A 16,900-nucleotide genomic window follows, 5' to 3' on the forward strand; every position below is an offset into this window, starting at 1 on the left:
ATTTGTTACCTTCTGTTCAAAATGTTTTAGGTGTATATTTTTTTTGTTTTGTTTTCGTGAGGAAGATTGTCCCTGAGCCAATCTGTGCCACTCTTCCTCTATTTTACGTGGGACGCTGCCACAGAGCGACTTGATGAGCAGTGCTAGGTCCGCGCCCAGGATCTGAACCTGAGAACCCTGGGCCGCCGAAGTGGAGGGTGCGAATTTTAACAACTACACCACCGGGCCAGCCCCAAAATGTTTTAGGTGTGTATTTTACAACTTCAAAGTCTTTTTCTTGAATTGTGTAGTTTTGGAGCAAGTCACAGGGAATATTGTTAAAAATTAATTCATAGCCTCTGTAAACATGAAGCTATACTCGAGTCTAGCTAAAAGGGTCAGAGAGAAAAGGCACTACTGCCTTAGTCTTAGGGAAAGAGAAAAAGCAGTTTGGGTGGTAGGGAAATCTGTGAGTGAGGTTCTTCCAGGGGTTTGAGGTGTCATGGGCAGAGGCAGCTCGACATTCTTCCTTTGGAGGTAAACGAGCAAGATCTAAAGATGGACAGAAGAGATAACTTTGTCCCTCGCGTCTTTCCTATCACCCATCGGGCGTTTTTTTGTGTGTCAGCTTAAGGGGGAGTGAAAGAACAGGGAAATAAAGTTGTATGATGAGCTACTGGGGCTCAGTTGTTAAGGGCAGCCTGTGGAGTTTTGACAATCAGTTAATTAGGCAATAAAAGGAGTAAGGCAAGGCCCAGGAATGATGAAAGTTAACTGTAAGGAGGAAAGATATTTAATTGATTTCTATTTTGATGCCTGTTTGCCTGATCTTATGAAAGCTGGTCAGAGGTTAAGTTGACCTGCTCCAAGACGGAGCTCCCCTTCTATGGGATACACTCATAGTCATGATTCTGAGAGGCCTGGAAGACAGAATTACCAGCATCAGTATGTAGGTGATGCAGGGAGCTCCTAACCCCAGCTGTGGGCTCTGGCAAACACGGTGCCAGGTGACAGCGTACCTAAACCGTAGCCACTTCTGAGAGGTAGAGAAATTCTTTTGGGAACTAAATCTGCATGAAAAAAACTGTGACATGAGAACTTTGTAATACCTTGAATTCAAAACCAGTTCATATTCAGGAAGGCTTACTGTACTCTGACACTGGGGGCCACACTCACAGATAAAGAATAGACAGCAGGCTCCATGTTGTCCAGGTCTCTTTCCAAGGGAGAAAACTTCTGATACATGGGACAGTTCTTGTCCCACAGAACTGGGGGTTTCAAAACATAACCACAGCCACCGTTGGCCTCAAACATGGCAGCATTTAATTGCAAAGGGAGATCTGCAAAATAAACAAAGTCAATATTGCTTGTTACTTTGTCACTGAAATGTCATCTTATAAGTTTACTGTAAAGTTCAAAAGAAGTTTGGATTGATTTTCCCTAGGCTTCAGCATGACGAAGAGATAACAATTCATTTATTCCATAGATTGATTGAGTGCCTACTATGTGCCAGGTTATATTAGGCACCAGAGATACAGCAGGTAACAAGGCACAAAATCCCTGTCTCTACGGGGCTCATAGTCTACAGGATACACCCAGTTCCTACTCCAGCCCAGGTTCTGCCACTTAAGGACTCCTCTTGCAAATAAAAATTTACAACATCCATCTAAAAAAATCTTTGAAATACCTCATTTTGTACTGAATTTTAGAAAAGAATAATGGCATTTTCTTAGCCCCATAAGCCAAACCATTCAGACAATGGTATAACCAATTCTTGCTTTTTCGAATGTAAATCTTAATAATCTAAGAAAGACAAGGAGAATAGCCAGAAGAACATATCTTTTCCTTGAAATCTCAGTTTCAACCTATATATTACAATACTTCTACCTCTTTTTTTATTGTAGTTAAATACGAAAAAAAATCGTTATCCCATGTGATTCACATCATGTGCACAATCCCCTCATCCTAACTTCTGGAACCCTCACAACGGCTTCCAGTCTTTTGAGGCCAAATTTTATCTGGCACAGAGTTTTGATGAATGATTGGATTCCTGCACTGTTTTTAGGCTGTTCCACACTCAAATGCTCCTCTGATGGCGCAAGTCTGTATAAAAGTTGTCCAGATGAGCAAAAAGTTTATGAGATACACCTGACAAATGTTCCCTCCGATCGATTCCTTCCATGTGCAGAGTGAACTTCGCTACATGGACTAGCATCAAGGAAAAGTGTGGTAAGCACCACGGAGCCATGAGAAGCTGGCCTCCGCTTGTCTCCTGTGTAAAATTATTCCGTGTATGTGGGGTTGGCAGGGACCATGTGCAGGAATTCCTGGGGTAAGATGTCTTAGACATATCAAAGCTCCTTGGGCCTCAGTCTGCTTATCTATAAAATTAGTGTGCTGGACCCCATCTCTCAGGTCCCTTGCAGCTCCCACATGACTGATTCAAAGAGGTCAGCTGTCTTGCCTGCAATGGGAGAAAATTCTCTTCCCAGGCTACTCTGTGACAGAGGAGCACAGACATGGGCTAGGATGGCTAAGAGAGTGAAGCAGGCTAGCTCAGACAGTGTGGGTAAGGGTGAAACGGATATGTATTACTGACAAAATTATAGCAGCTCACGCTTACTGCCCTTTTACTATGTACCAGGCCCCAGTCTAAGCACTTTACGTGCATCGGTGTCTCCCAATAACCCATGAGGTAAATTCTGTTAGGATCCTCATTTTTATAGATGAGGAAATTAAGGCACGTGAAGTGACAAAACCCAAGGCACATAGCTAGTAAGTGGTGGATGCTAGCGTTCAAACCCAGACAGCCTGACCCATAGTTCCCAATCTTAACTACTGAGCCACATAATGTAGATCGCACAGGGATGTCATAAAGATCAATGAGATAATGTGGGAAAGTCCCTACCTCAGCATTTGGCACATAGAAGGTGCTCAATAAGCAGAAGCTATTAAATTATGATTATGATAATGCTCATTTGGGTTTGAAGTCTGATTTCATTAGCATTGTGTCTATCCTTGTAGCTTTGTAAAACTTTAAAGCACTTTTTCTTAATTAAAATCTCATTTCGTGATGCCATATGTAAAACAGATCCATACGGAGCTGCTCAGTTTGGAATAAAGGTGGGACCTCAAATTTAGCCCTCCTGTCCCCCAGGGGTGCTCCCAGAACTTCATCTAGGGCTATAGTTTTGAAACCCCTGTTCTAACCAAGTGAAAGAGTGTGCATGGGGGCCGGCTCCATGGTGTAATGGTTAAGTTCAGCACACTCTGCTTCGGCGGCCCAGGTTCACGGGTTTGGATCCCAGGTGTGGGACCTACACCACTTGTCAAACCATACTGTGGCGGCATCACACATACATACTAGAGGAAGATTGGCACAGATGTTAGCTTAGGGCTAATCTTCCTCAAGCAAAAACATAAAAGTAAAAAAAAGTGTGCATGAATCTGTGTACCCCATCATCCCTCTAGTCAATGCATGTGATGGCAGATCAAGCATATTGTTACCTTTATGATCTTCTATTCATTTCAAAATGCTGCATTCAGTAGACACCATTCTCACAATAATTATCCCTATATTTGGGGGCTGAGAAAGTCATCACAAAGAGTGTGACAATTATTCAAGAAAGCATGATAAATATTAATAGGAGCTTTTCTTTTGACTGGGGCTGTGTGTCTACTTACTTGTTGGCCTGGGACATGAGGCAGGAATCATTCTACCCCAGGAGGAAAGAACTTTGAGGGACTGTCGCCGGCAGTAACCAGAGTCTGCATGCCATGCTCAAGTGAGATTCCAAACTCAAGAGCTGGTTTTATTGAGTGTAGACCTGGGCTACTCCTGGTTCCAGATCACTGCAGACCTTCTGGGAGTGATGGAACCATTGGAAATCCTGGGATGAGATGACCCTAAATCCAGGAACACCCCTTTGGGGCATCAGGGTCCCCTGAAATTCAGGAAGTGGTAAGGCAGATGACCCATGGAACATATTTGGAGGCTACAGGGACATTGGAAAAGGGTTCTCTGTTATTTGGTTGGGATGTTTTATGGAAAATCAATCTCTCCCTAACCTGGGAATTCTTTTCAAAAATTTAAAATTGACTCCAACCTTGACCCTTATCTGTCTATCTGGACTTGCAATTCACAGAGAAGTACCTAGAAGAGATCTAGATAAAAAATCAAGAACCACAGGTTCCACTTGCAGTGGGGACAATCTGTTTCAGCTCAGTGCAGCATGCATTTATTGAGCATCTACTGTGTGCAAGGTACTGACCAGGTTCTACGCTCAGTTTGTGGGAATGAAGACCATTTTTACAGACGAACACACTGAAACTGCATGTCGCTTGTGCTTTGTCCAGGGGAGATGTTTAATCACTGCTTGCTGCATTGAATCAAGAGAGGTTATATGGCAGCCCTCCCTCCTGGGTTGAAAGGTTGTAGAGAAACTTGAGGATGAAGCACACAACACAGCCATCTGCCTCCCTTGAGTGGGGCACTTGAACAGGCATGCCCGGCTTGATTGGGAGAGAGGCAAAGGCTTTAGGGGCGAGTGGAGGTCAAGCTGCAGCCTCAGTGTGCACTTCTGGATGGTGGGGTGGCCCAAGGAGGGGCAATTCCCTTGTCCCCTTCAGCTGTGCCTCCCATTGCCATCAGTGGAGCCAGTGTGTCTGCACCAGCCTCGGCACTTCAGGAGAAAGGGCACATCCAAAACCAAATGCATTTCCATTTCCTTGAGAAAACCATTTTGCTAGTTATTTCACTTTACTTAAAATATTTTGGTATCATAATAACCAAGGGCGCCAGTGGACACAGGGCTACAGACAGGGCCAGAGATGTGAACCCACAAGCCACTTGGGACAGATTGAAAAGGAATTTTTACAACTTTGAAAATATTTCATTATTATTTCCACTTGTGAGTCCAAATCATACTGTTTTCATAACTTATCAAAAACACTTAATGACAGTTAACGTTTGTGGAACGCTTTCTATGTGCCAGGCACTAGGTTAAGTATGCTACTTCACCTGCATTATCTTATTTAATTTCAATTGAAAGAAGCAAATATAACAAGGGCAAAAAAATATGACTGCTATCTCTAACCACACGTCTGCAGAGTCAGCCACAAATGGGTGCTGCTGGCGCCAGTACCAGGTGGCCAGCTGGTCCCAGAGCTAAAGCTGTGGTTTGACCTTGGCTGGAGGCGGGGCTCTGCTGTGGTCGGTGGGTCAGCACAGTTAGTTAGGATCTGGTTGAGTTCACGTGAGTGGAATGGGAGGCTGCTTGATTGTTCAAAGGAAAGACTGTTGTTTTTGAATGAGATTCTAGGAAACGTTCCTCATCATCTTCTGCAGCTCCCCTCCTCTCATAACCAAGTGGAAACAGAAAGCTTTATCCTCTAAACTCCGAGTCCTTGAATTCATTATTAAAATTTATTATTTTTAATATTATTATTAAATTTATTATTAGTATTATAATTTATTATTATTCTGTGGCCTTGAGCAAATTAATCGCTCTGTGGCTTGGTTTGCTCATCTGAGAAAAGGGGATCATAAAGGCACCACCTCAGGGTTGTTGCCAAGATTAAGTGAGATACCATGGGTCAAGAATTCTGCATGGTGCCTGGCACACAGAGCATGCAATAAACGGGAGCTCTTCCCCTGGACTTTTAGGCCTCCTCAGTTACCCCTGTTATGAGCGTCTCATCGACCGCAGAGAAACACCACTACTTTCCCTGTTCGGGGAATTCACATCCTCGTTTTCTTTGTGTTGGCTACTCACAGAGAACTGAGTGCTGACCGTTACTCTCCATTTTAGTCTCAAAGGGATGAGAAGAAGCTAAAAAGGTTTTAACTTGCAAAATGTTTGGAGTGACACTACTTTTTGACTGCGAGAACAGTAGCTTAGCAAGACTAAGTGGTAGTAGGCAATCTCTGCCCCAAAAGGTCTTTAAAAACAAACTGGACACAGCCCTATCCAGAGATGTCTTATGTTTAAAAAGTGCATTAAAAAGGGAGCGGGAACAAGAGCCTCTTAGGGAATCCGTCAAGGTTTTTTCTATCGCCTCAATTCTGAAACATCAAGGGCACAATTCAGTATCAAATTCACTTCTGTTTTCTGTCATCTGTATTTTTACCCTCACATATGGTGTACCCCAGTCTGGCATCCTGACCCTTTTAAAAAAACGTGGTTTGTTGAACTACGTTTACTGAAACATAAGACACAAAGGAGAGAGGGGAGGAGGGACCCATGTGGGTGGAGCAGGCCCATTACCATCTGTCTGGTAGTTGAGGGCCACAAGCTGTATCCCATGGAGCCAGAACATGAGAGGATTGGGGTTGGACGAGTCGATGCGGGTGGCGGCCGGGTAAGTCCTCAGCAGCTGACAGGCGGTGTGCTGGATCAGTTTCTGGGAATACCTGCGACACAGACGCTTGGCGGCATTTTCATTCAGCGACGAGATATGGTAACATTTGGGAGTTCTAATGATAGCGCTGAGGGACGTGGTTGGGTTGAGGGGGGAAGATGATTCCTCCCAGGCCTGTCGCATTCCTTCATAGGAACCTAAACCCCCCAAAAGATTAGCCTCAGATTAGTACAGAAAACGTTAAATATTTTAGAAAGATAAACCTGAACGACATCCCAGTAAACAATCATAAACATCAGAAAACATCTGGAGTGTTACTTGTGAGCGAGTCCGCTGCCTTGAAACAAAATGATAGCTAGAGAATTTTCAAATGAGAATAGCAACACTAACTTAAATGACTGAAGTCCTTCGCCTCAGTACCTCATCTGTCCTGTGGGTATATTTGCACAAATACACAACAATGTACGTACAAGGGTCTTCACTCTAGCATTGTTTTTTACAGCAAAAAAAAGAAAAGCAGGGCTGACCCTGTGGTATAGCAGTTAAGTTCGCACGTTCTGCTTTGGCAGCCCGGGGTTCACCGGTTCGGATCCCGGGTGCAGTCTCAGGCACTGCTTTATATGTGGCAGGCGTCCCACATATAATGTAGAGGAAGATGGGCACGGATGTTAGCTCAGGGCTGGTCTTCCTCAGCAAAAAGAGGAGGATTGGCGGTGGATGTTAGCTCAGGGCTAATCGTCCTCCAAAAAAAAAAAAAAAGAAGAAGAAAAAGAGAACAGCAACAAAAAACCCAGGAAGCAACCCAAACTTTCTACCAGTGAGGAAGTAGTTAAATAAATGACGATATATCCACACAATGGAATACACAGAGGCATTAAGGAGAACGAGGTCGATATATGTGCAGAAAGCTATGTGAAAAGTTATAGCAAGTATAAAAGTTATCCAAGTATGTTGAGTTATATCCCATTTGGATTATCTTAAAAAGGATCTCATTTTTCTTGAACAAAACACAATAAACTTAGCAGTGTTACCTCCGGGGAGTAGAACCGGGACATTGAGAATGGAAAGGAATTTTAATAATACTCTGTATTGTTTGAGTTTTTAACTATGAGTATTTATTACTTTTATAATAAAAAGTAATTAGAAATAAAATGGTTATATCTTCTGGAGTTATAATGGTGAACAGGGCAGTTCCAAGAACCACTAGAATTTTCCAAGGTGGCTCCAATTTTTACCTTAGAGGCAAACACTGTTAGAACGTCTTCAGTGAAATGCCATTTTTTAGGATGTGAAAAGTGTAAACTCATAATATTTATATCATACAGATAATATGAACATTCACGAGAACAAAAAACGAATTAAAAAGTTCAAAGGAAGTGCTTAGACAGTAAAATATGGGAATCATCCAGCATGCAGAATCAAGCAAAGATACTGTCAGAAGGTGACTTTACTTTTTCCAGATGTTTTGTTAAACGATGCTGTCTCTCCAGGGCTCATTCTGCCCGGATTGTTGCCAAAAATGGACTTCCTGCTTTTCCTTTCTTTTCCTCTGCTAGAGCCAGATGCATTTAGAGTTGACAGGCCTGTTCCCATAAAATGAAAATAAATAAGCCAAAAACTACAGGCAAGGGAACTCAACATTTTCCATCCCTGTTAATGTTTATTTTGAAGTCCTACTACTCCGTCGTAACCTCGTACAGAAGACCTACTAGCATGTTTAGCACCGATAATAATAGCATTGTAGGCAATTATAGCAAAGTTTTTAATCTCTGTAGGCAAATATGACAAGAACTGCATAATTAGGATGGAATGACCACAGAATCACCCACTTAATTGTGCACCAGAAAGATTTAGAAAAATTACATGAAGAGAAAGTGCTGCTGTCTATATGTAATTATCAGCCTCATTACTCAATTTGGAGAGATGAAAGAAAGGTTAAGCGCCTGAGCTTTAGGGTCATATTGTCTGGGTTCCATTCCTGCCAGCAGGAGCTTTGACTCAACATCTACCCTGTCTGTCCTCAGTTTCCTTACCAACAAAATGGGTCTAGTGATGGGAACTCACTCACAGGGTTGGTCTGAGGATAAAATGGGAAATATATTATGATGCTAATGATGTTTGACGGCTTCTCTTTCTCACTCCTAGTCCAGCCACTCCCTGGATCCTTCCTGTCTGGCACAGTGCCTGGTGCACAGCAGGAACTTCATAGATATTTGCCGAATGAGGAAATGAATGCATACCACGCAGGCCTGGCTCCGGTGCAGGGGGAGCGATTTAAAGGCACCAGGGAAGCCAGAGTTGTCTCCAGCCACTCCCACTGTCTACAATTGTACCATTAGAGTATTTTCTTCATCTGAAGCAGCATTCAGGGGGTCCTCTTTGAGATGAAAATACACCTTCCGAGAACATCATCAGGGAAGACAGGATAACAGAGTGTTTAATAAGAATGGAGAATTTGGGGTTTAAACCCTGCTCCTAGAGGTGCGCCCTCACACAAGTTACTTAACCTCTATGAACCACTCCTTCTTCATCTGCAAAAGGGTTATGGTTCGGATTAAATGAGAGAATGCATATATATACATACTTCAGAGAGTATCTTGTTCAGAGAAAGTGCTGAGTTCATAGCAGCTGTGGGGCTTCTAAATTTTTTTTCTCTGAAGCATCTGAAACCATGAAGACATACAAACTTGGACTGGTCAGTTCTCATGCTTTATCTTAAGATTTTGTGTGAATTCTGCCCACTACACAATGAGGTAACAATGGATTTTCTCCCAGGTAAAACGAATGAGGGGCCAGAGTGTGGGGCTGCGATCCTTCTGGGGTTTCTGCACACATCATGGCACATGTCCACATCCCCCAGGGGTATGTGGGCCCTCCTGTGAAGAGCCTGGTTGCTTTCTTGGGGTGAGGCAAGGACGCAACAAAACAAGGGCTGGGTGATCAGGAAAGCGGAAGGAATCGGCAGAGGCCCAGAGAAGTAACCGAAGGAGCAACCAAGAACCTTCATCCGCCCTGCAGGCCTGTTTACCAAGGACGATGACAACCATCACCATTTCCGGAGAGCCAACTGGTTCCAGATAGTGTGCTAATTACAGTCTCTACTTTACGGCTAATTTTTACAACAACTTTGCAAGTTGGGACTGTTATGTCTGTTTTACAGATAAGGAATGTGAAGAGCAGAGAAGTTATATAACTGCCCTAGTCAAGGTCACTGAGGAGTCAAGGCCACTGCCGCAGGTTCGTGATCTTGGGGAATTTACTTTACTTCTGGGGGAGGTCCTGCCATGTGATCTTCGCGGTGCCTCACCGCTGTGAAGACTTTTTTGCATGTGGCTCCTTGGAAGGGAACTGGGTTGGTGAAAGGTCAGCTAACGGTGATGACGCAGCAGACGTAAAATCAATAGCGTAGCAAAATGCACATTTTATAGTATTTTCTTCATGAGTGTCAAAACAAAGCATAATAATAAATATTTAGAAGGTATTATAACAATGATTCTGGCAACACAATTTAGTTATTCTGAGAAAGGAAATAAATTTGGGGAAAGAAAAATGTAAGAAATTTCAATTACTAAAAAAAAAAATTAAAATATACCTATAAAGAATGTGTGCTATATAAACACTTCTGAAAAACAGCATGCTTGGAATTTTAAAAACAAGCCAGACAAGCCCCTGCTTAGCCTGCGCCTCAGATCAGAAGCTGGGCCAAATGACCTTTTGACGCTTCCACCATTCTCTATCGGTACAGAAACTTTATCTTTCATGGTGACTTCAACTATCTTTGGGAATTCGTGCTCTTTATTTACTCGGTGCTTGAGAAGAAAAGACAAAGCCAGCAAAATGGTTTGGGTACAACTTCGGCTGAATTGATAAAGAACGAGAGAGGCAGCGTGTGAGTCTTGACGAGCGGTCCTCACGTTTGTTCCCATGATGGAGGACATGCAGGCCATGAGACTGACAGGAAGAGGATTCTACTCCATCCTAAGGACAGTTTCACTGGCTGCAAATAGGGTCATATTGTACTCGTGTGACAGAAAGTCACAATCTGTGAAACTAAACCTAAACGGCTAGGTTTTTGCGCTGCTTTGAAATCGCTGCTTGCTACTTACTCATTCGCGTCCTCCGCAACAGAATCTGCTAGCAGATAAACAGCAGCAGCTGCCAAAAGTTTCAAAAGAATTCACAGGAGAAAATTTCAAATTGAGACAGTTCTATCTATGATGTTTTCACTTGGTGTGTGGAAAGATGACTATTACCTAGTTTTTAATAGCCCGACACCTCTGTCCTGTTTGCAGGGCAGAGTGTGAGAAATGGTGCTTAAGATAAGCCTCTGGAAGCCAGGAGCTGTTCAGACCATCTTGAAAAAAATGAGGGTTGGTATTGTAACTCCCCTCTTGAGGCCAAGTTTATATACCCTGTTTACTAACATTTAGACAGATCTCCCAATTCCAGCTGTTTTCCTGTCCTCAGAAATCTTATGCAGGGGAATCCTTGTTCTTAGTATGAGATGAATTTTTCTGACTTCCATATATTTATGGCTTTCCTGTCTGCCCTCCACCTCTCACTGTCCCATCTGTGGGACACGCAATCAGGTTAGCTCACTGAAGCACCCCTAACAAGAGAGGCAGGGTAGTGCAATGGTTAAGGGCAGGCAGGACTTTGGAGATAGAGAGGCTCCGGAATCATAGTTCTACCACTTAGTAACTGAAATGCACATTTTGGGGAGGAAGTGGTTTATCAGCATAAGTTCACTGTACTTTGTTATTAGTGCCATGGAGTCAATTCCAAGTCCTAGCGACCCTGTGGACAGCAGAGCAGAACCCTGCCTGCTCTTTTGCGTCATCCCTCATCTTCCAGTGCTCTGTCAGACAGTGCTCTGCTGCTATTCGTAGCCTTTTTATGGCCAATTTTATTGGAAATGAGTGGCCAGGTCCTTCTTCCTAGTCTGTTTTAGTCTGGAAGGTCCACTGAAACCTGTCCACCCTGGGTGACCCTGCTGGTATTTGAAATATCAGTGGCATAGCTTTCAGCATCACAGCAACACACAGCCGCCACAGTACGACAGCTCCCAGATGGGTGGTGCGGTTCCCTGACTGGGAAACAAACCTGGACCACGGTGGCGAGAGCTCTGAATCTTAACCACTAGGCCACCTTGTACTTCTAGAAATTGGGGAAATCTTCTCTCCCACTGAAACCCCATTCTTGGTCCTTGTGGTTTGAGTGGAGCTTCGCTACCCAGCTCAGGGATGGGACATGTGACATAGGCCCCAGACTGTCAGAGCACTGCATGCCCCTGGCCACAGGGCTGGTTCAGAGATGGGCAAAGGACCCACAAAAAACAATGAAACTGCTGCTGAAAGTTCTGGAAGAGACTCTTACACTGAAGCTGAATCTGGAAACACATAGTGCCAGCCTGCTGTGGCCACCTTGCAACCACAAAGGGAATAAAGCTAACACAGTGGAGGCAAAGTAAGAAGTGGGGAGAGAGGAAAGCCCTGGATCAAGCTGTACCTGAAACCTGTGTATCTCTTCATGTTTCAACACATGAGCCAATAAATTTTCTCTTTAAGTCCATTTCTGCCACTTTCAAACAAAAGAGTCTTAACTGATATACTCTGAAACCTTGGGGCAATTACTTCATCTCTCTCAGACTTTGTTTTATTTAAAAATGGGGATAAATCCACATACCTCATAGAATTATTATAAAGTCAATAAGATAATGTATGTAAAATACTTAGCACAAATCCTGGTATTTAACTGCTTAATAAATTTCAGCTATTAGATATTTGAATATTATCATTATTATTAACTGTTATGAAAATACATGATATGACCTGGAAAAATGAACATTTTATAGTATTTTCCTCATAGGCATCAATGCAAATAATAATAAATAAATAAATATTTAGAAGGTATTGTAACAGTGATTTCAGCAACAGAATTTAGGTATTTTGAGAGCATTCACATTGCCCGATTAAATAAATAGCATATTTTTTATCTTTTGCTATCTTTAAATGTCATAGATGATATTGCCTACTCTTACCTGGAAATTTTACTGCTTGGCAATAGATGACCAGGTCAGAAAGCTCTGGTGCAATCTGTCTGCTTTCCTTTTTATTCTGAGGAAGATAAAATTCTTCTCCCAGTTCCATGTCATAAACCTATTAAGGGAAAAACGATACCAGTTTGCACGGAAGGTGTATGCCACCCACCTCTGAATCCCCAAAGCTCTTTATCTGTTCCCCTCTGATGTCATCTGGGTGTTTCACCTTGCTCTATATTTGTCCTTACACATGTCAGAACACCTACCCTAGAACAAAAGCTTTCTGAGCAAGAGATGAGTCTAACTCACCCTTCATCTTCCCTCAGGGCATAGGCCAGTGTCTTAAATGTGGAACAGTCAAAGCATGTTTGTTGAATGAATAGATGATTGATTATGTATCTTCTGTGGCTCAAATTTTTGAGATATTTTATTATTTTGTTCTTCAACAGTGTCACTGTAATTATGTCTGTAGATTTGCTCAGAGTCTATATAATGTGAGGCACTTGAGAACAGGGTCTGGGTATTTCATTTCTCTTTCTATTCTCAGTGTCATTCCTCTGTTAACACTTCACAAGCTGGGCCCTGTTTATCTTCTTGGTCATCCCAAACAACTTTAAAACTTCTAGCAATTCCGTGAACGTACCACGCTGTCCTCTTGGCCTGAATGCCTTGTTTTTGTCTGCTTGGCCATATCTTCCTTCTCCAACATCATCTTCCCTGATGCTCGAATGACACTGTGTAATCATGCTCTTTGTACTTATCTACAAGCGCTGTTTACATGTTTGTCTCCATCACCAAACCACCTCCTGCGCCACCTCAGTGCCTGCCACACAATGTACCTTCAGTAGGTATTGGTTGGATGAATCAATGACTAACCTTCTACAAATGGCAGGTGGGTGTCCCATATCATCACCATGTGGGCTTTGGCATCTAAGGGAAAGTGAGGGGAAAGGTGAAGGGAAGGGACAGGGAGGGAGAGAAACCTACAAGAGTACCGTGGTCCAAGTGTAATTTATCAGAAACCATTCACCTACCTTTCCTTTGTTGCAAGCAGAGTTATCTGCTTTCTTTATCCTCTTGGGGATTTCTTCATTATACTCAAACTGAAGCTTGTCATTACATGATTTATTTTCAGGTCTGTCTTCTAGAATGTTGTCTGAAAATGAGTTGGCAGGCTTCAGTGAACAAGAACCAAATGCTTCACTTAAGGGCTACGCCTACATCATTGCAAGGATACCCAGACACTCGTGCTTATCTGTCAGATGGAAGCTCTGGCTACATGTTACCAAAAGGATGGCTTAAAGTATAATTTTTTAAATTTGTCAAATGATATATTTATTTTTTATTGAACGGACTCATTTACTGGTAGTTTTGGTACCATACAGACATAATCTAAAGGTGAAGGCTCATTTGCATACAGATGATTGGAACGGTGCCAACATTCTGGAAGACACCCTGTGTCCGGAAGCTCTCAGCACGCGAGTCTGGGAAGGATTTAGTGGTTGAAGCACTTCTGGATGGTGCATACATGATTTAATCACTCACTTTAAAATGAAACTATCAGCTTCCTTTATCTCTAGAAATGTCAAAACCAGGGGAAAAGAGACATTGTTATCTGCAATGCAATTATACTTAACTGGCAAGTAAAGTTTTCATAATTGTTTATCGATTTATTAAGTGAAAATCTTAAGGATAGGAATTAAAATATATCTAAAAAAACCCTCAAGGATGACAGATAATCTTATACTTTGCTCTTATTTTGATATTTCTATTCAAAAGTACTTTAAAGGTGTTAGAGCTATATTAGGATTATGTTCTTTTAAAATGGAAAACAAGAAAGCTCATTTCTCACCCAAGATTTACTATCTCATAAGACCACAAACGCTTAGACCACAGTGTCCTTCTGTCAAATCAGGGCATGCAGACTGCCAAGAAGTAAATGAGATCAATCATTTTTTTACATGTTTATTCACATAAGTGTCACAACTTCATGCTAATCAGGCCTAAGAAAATGGAAACAGAACACCGACATTCATGCAGTTAAAATGCCAGTTCAAATGGCTTTACCTTCCTGACTGTTAGGAGCAGGAGAAGCAGTAAGGACATCTGCTACAGAAAAACAGAATCAGAAAGGGATGAAAGTAAGGAAAATAAGACAAAACGCCAGATAAATTAAACTAAGGTACAAAGCAAAGCACAAATAACAACAGCTTAGATTATAAAGTAAATGAAACAAGAAATCTTCCATCAATTTAACATTTTGACTATTAAGGGATGCAAGGGCTAGCTATAAAAGAAGTGCACACATTACTAATGTTAATCAGGCAGCCACATTCACGTTACATACTTGTAGTTACTGACTGTCGTAATACTCCCAGTAATACATTATGTCAAATGCATAGAAATTGATTAATTTGTTAGAATCATGCAATCTCATCATAGAATATGTCTATATTAAGTTGAAAATTCAAATCTATATTCCAGTGCATGTTCAAAGCTAGTTAGGATAAACAGCAAGATGGGGAAAAATTAATCTATATTTCTTTAATGAAATTTAATTAAATATTCATTAAGAACTTCTTGGCCAAAAAAGCAAGAGCAGCAGTTTCTGAAATACATGAGCCTCATTTGCAACTTAATTTCGATTTTCTGGAACTAACTTTGTGGTTAGAAATCATCACATTTTATAGCCAAAAGAGGCTTTAGACGAATTCTCTCATTTCATAGATGTGAAAACTGAGGACTAGAGATTTCACAGAGATAAACTGGGACACCCAGATTCTAGAGACGGGTTTTTAATCTGAGATGCCTGCGAGGGCCTCAGAAGGTCTGTGAAAACTCCTGCAATTTTATGCAGAAATTTGAGACCATGTGTATTTCTCTGATCACAGCTTCCGTCTCATCCTCAAAGGGACCCATCATTACAAGAAGCTTAGAAACATTTGAGGTCTCCCTAAGAAGCTGGCAATGGTCCTACCCACAGCAGGTAGGTTGCTATTTTCTTCTCATCTCAGTTGCAGAAAGTGAAGATGGTAGAGGGAAGCAGAGATGAGTGAGGCACCACAAACCACAACCAAAAGTCAAGATTGAAAGGGCATTTAACAGTAGCATAAGGAAGCCTTAATACAACGAGCTTAAACAAGTCATGGCATAACTTCAAGGCCTGTTTGGGAATTAGCCAGTCAGAGGAATCCTTCAATGAAATGGGAGATAATCATGTGGTGGTAGTGGATTTAAGTTATCACAGATCATAAATGTTAGTGCTAGAAGAAGGGAGACTATCAGTCAATGTGTAACAGAACCTGTTCATTACACATCTGAGGGACCTAAGGCATAGAGTGGTGACAGGACATTGCCTAAGGTCTCACGGTCCACTGGAGCAGAACCTGGTGGGGACCCTTACCATGTACCTCACCCCAGCACATACGGGTTTTAAAAAAGCATGCAACTATTAGAGAAATTCAGTGGAGGAGGGTTTAAATCTTACTCTGTTAACTGAAAATAAGTCAGAAAGATCCTTCCTCTACCTGTTCATTTTATTTGCATATCAAAAACTCCTATAATAATGCTACTAATAATTAAGAAAAGCCTTCACCTTTCTGTTCTCAAAAGTACAGAAAAAAACACAGGGGTACTTTATGATAGAGTGAGTTTATCTCCCACTGTACGAACTTCTTACAGGGGCAATGACATCTGGATTGATTCATTTCTGAAGTGTGGTTTTCATTTCTGATCTGAATGAATTTGTTCCTCTATGGGACAACATCACCACGACTGTAGTTGAGATTCACGGGGAAGAATAAGTCAGTATAAAAATATTCATATTCCCATAACTTTTCAGGAATAGGATACAAGAAATTATCGTGACGCTTCTTCATTTTCTTCCTCTCTCTAACTCCCCATTAGAGAATATGCCCCTTGTATTATGTGACAGGATTTCAAGTCAAGTAAATTAGCTTTTAGTTGATGGTATGATGCAATCAACTATTACTGAGGACACATATTAAATGGACATAGACTAGTATTGTATTTGGGGGCGGAGAGAGACCGGACAGTAACTGCTGCCATGATGGCGGCTCGTGGAACTGAACATGACTAGGAGACCGTCCTGGAACGTGAGAAGCAGAGAGTTGGAGGAGTGTGGCTTGGCTGTCTTAATGCCAATGGCAAATGATTGCTGGTCTGAGCATATTAGCATATTAGCAAAACAATTATCCTACACAGAAGTAATATTTCCTACAAATACAATGTTTATGCAAATACAAACTTTGGCATTTTTCATTACTACATTGTTTTCTTTTAGAAGTTGCCAAAATGAAACAGGCTATCATTAGTAATAGTACCTGAGAAAACATTTTGCAATCTATAAGAAACGACGCTAATTTAGTGCAAACGAAACACACCTGAAACCTAATTCTCCTTCATCTATATTCTGCAGATAACATCATTCATGTGACTTTTTTGTATTGCACCATTAGCCAACACCCATGTTTTGTCCCTTTGGTGGGGCCAAAGGGAGAT

The 16,900-nt window shown here is 41.8% G+C and overlaps 2 protein-coding genes across 6 annotated transcripts in view; one reads left to right on the plus strand and one right to left on the minus strand.

Moving 5' to 3' along the window:
- NOC3L (NOC3 like DNA replication regulator) overlaps window positions 1–16,900 on the plus strand; it is a 76,126-nt gene that overhangs the window by 59,034 nt on the left and 192 nt on the right. Inside the window, exon 21 of one of the 2 annotated variants that reach the window (XR_011494867.1) lies at window positions 15,271–15,365. Coding sequence is in view for 1 of the 2 variants with exons in the window: in XM_070486929.1 (XP_070343030.1) it covers window positions 9,500–9,532 (33 nt within the window). In the remaining variant the exon portion in view is untranslated. Of the gene's footprint in view, window positions 1–9,499; window positions 9,552–15,270; window positions 15,366–16,900 lie in introns of those variants that run through there. The other variant, XM_070486929.1, reaches the window with a different exon arrangement.
- The window catches only part of PLCE1 (phospholipase C epsilon 1), a 293,833-nt gene that overhangs the window by 17,731 nt on the left and 259,202 nt on the right, over window positions 1–16,900 (minus strand). For all 4 annotated transcript variants that reach the window (XM_044753870.2, XM_044753862.2, XM_044753858.2 and 1 more), the window contains 5 exons: window positions 13,414–13,535; window positions 12,380–12,497; window positions 7,791–7,922; window positions 6,246–6,536; window positions 1,156–1,319 (listed from right to left, as the gene is read on the minus strand). In XM_044753870.2, coding sequence (XP_044609805.1) covers window positions 1,156–1,319; window positions 6,246–6,536; window positions 7,791–7,922; window positions 12,380–12,497; window positions 13,414–13,535 — 827 coding nt within the window. The remainder of the gene's footprint in view (window positions 1–1,155; window positions 1,320–6,245; window positions 6,537–7,790; window positions 7,923–12,379; window positions 12,498–13,413; window positions 13,536–16,900) is intronic.

This window comes from Equus asinus, chromosome 2, assembly GCF_041296235.1.
Source record: "Equus asinus isolate D_3611 breed Donkey chromosome 2, EquAss-T2T_v2, whole genome shotgun sequence".
NCBI lineage: Eukaryota > Metazoa > Chordata > Mammalia > Perissodactyla > Equidae > Equus > Equus asinus.